The sequence below is a fragment of the Myotis brandtii genome, unplaced genomic scaffold (genome assembly GCF_000412655.1).
Source record: "Myotis brandtii unplaced genomic scaffold, ASM41265v1 scaffold207, whole genome shotgun sequence".
NCBI lineage: Eukaryota > Metazoa > Chordata > Mammalia > Chiroptera > Vespertilionidae > Myotis > Myotis brandtii.
In genome coordinates, this window is record NW_005357736.1 from 1,015,932 (window position 1) to 1,016,338 (window position 407).

General features: G+C 66.8%; 1 protein-coding gene across 1 annotated transcript in view; it reads right to left on the minus strand.

Annotated features, from left to right (window-relative positions):
* Nucleotides 1–407, minus strand: part of MST1R (macrophage stimulating 1 receptor) — a gene marked incomplete at its 5' end in the record, with an annotated part of 11,146 nt that overhangs the window by 2,339 nt on the left and 8,400 nt on the right. The window contains 1 exon segment of the mRNA XM_014539001.1: nucleotides 48–334. Coding sequence (XP_014394487.1) covers nucleotides 48–334 — 287 coding nt within the window.

The following is a 407-nucleotide window of genomic DNA, read 5'->3' on the forward strand; positions in this document are numbered from 1 at the left end:
CGGCCTCCGGGGCCCAGCTCCCACCCCCACCACCTCCCCATACTCACAGAGCATCCGGGCAATACTCAGGCTGGGGCAGGCGGCGACCCTGGGCCAGGAAGTGAGTGAGGTCAAAAGGGTCGATGTGGGGGTACGGCGGGGCACCCCGTGTCAGCAGCTCCCATAGCAGCACACCAAACGACCACTGTGGAGGGTGGGGTTGGAGGTGACTCAACTCTCAACCCAGGAGGACCCCCAGGTCTTCTACCTCCCCGAGCCCTCTCACTGGAAATGGGGGCTCCACCCCCCAATCAGAGCCCATTCCTCAATACCCCACGAGCACCTTCGCTGTCTCCTCCCACCGCCCGCTCGTCTCCTCCCACCGCCCGAGCCAGGCCTGAGGGGGGACTGGGTGGGGCCCGGGGAGT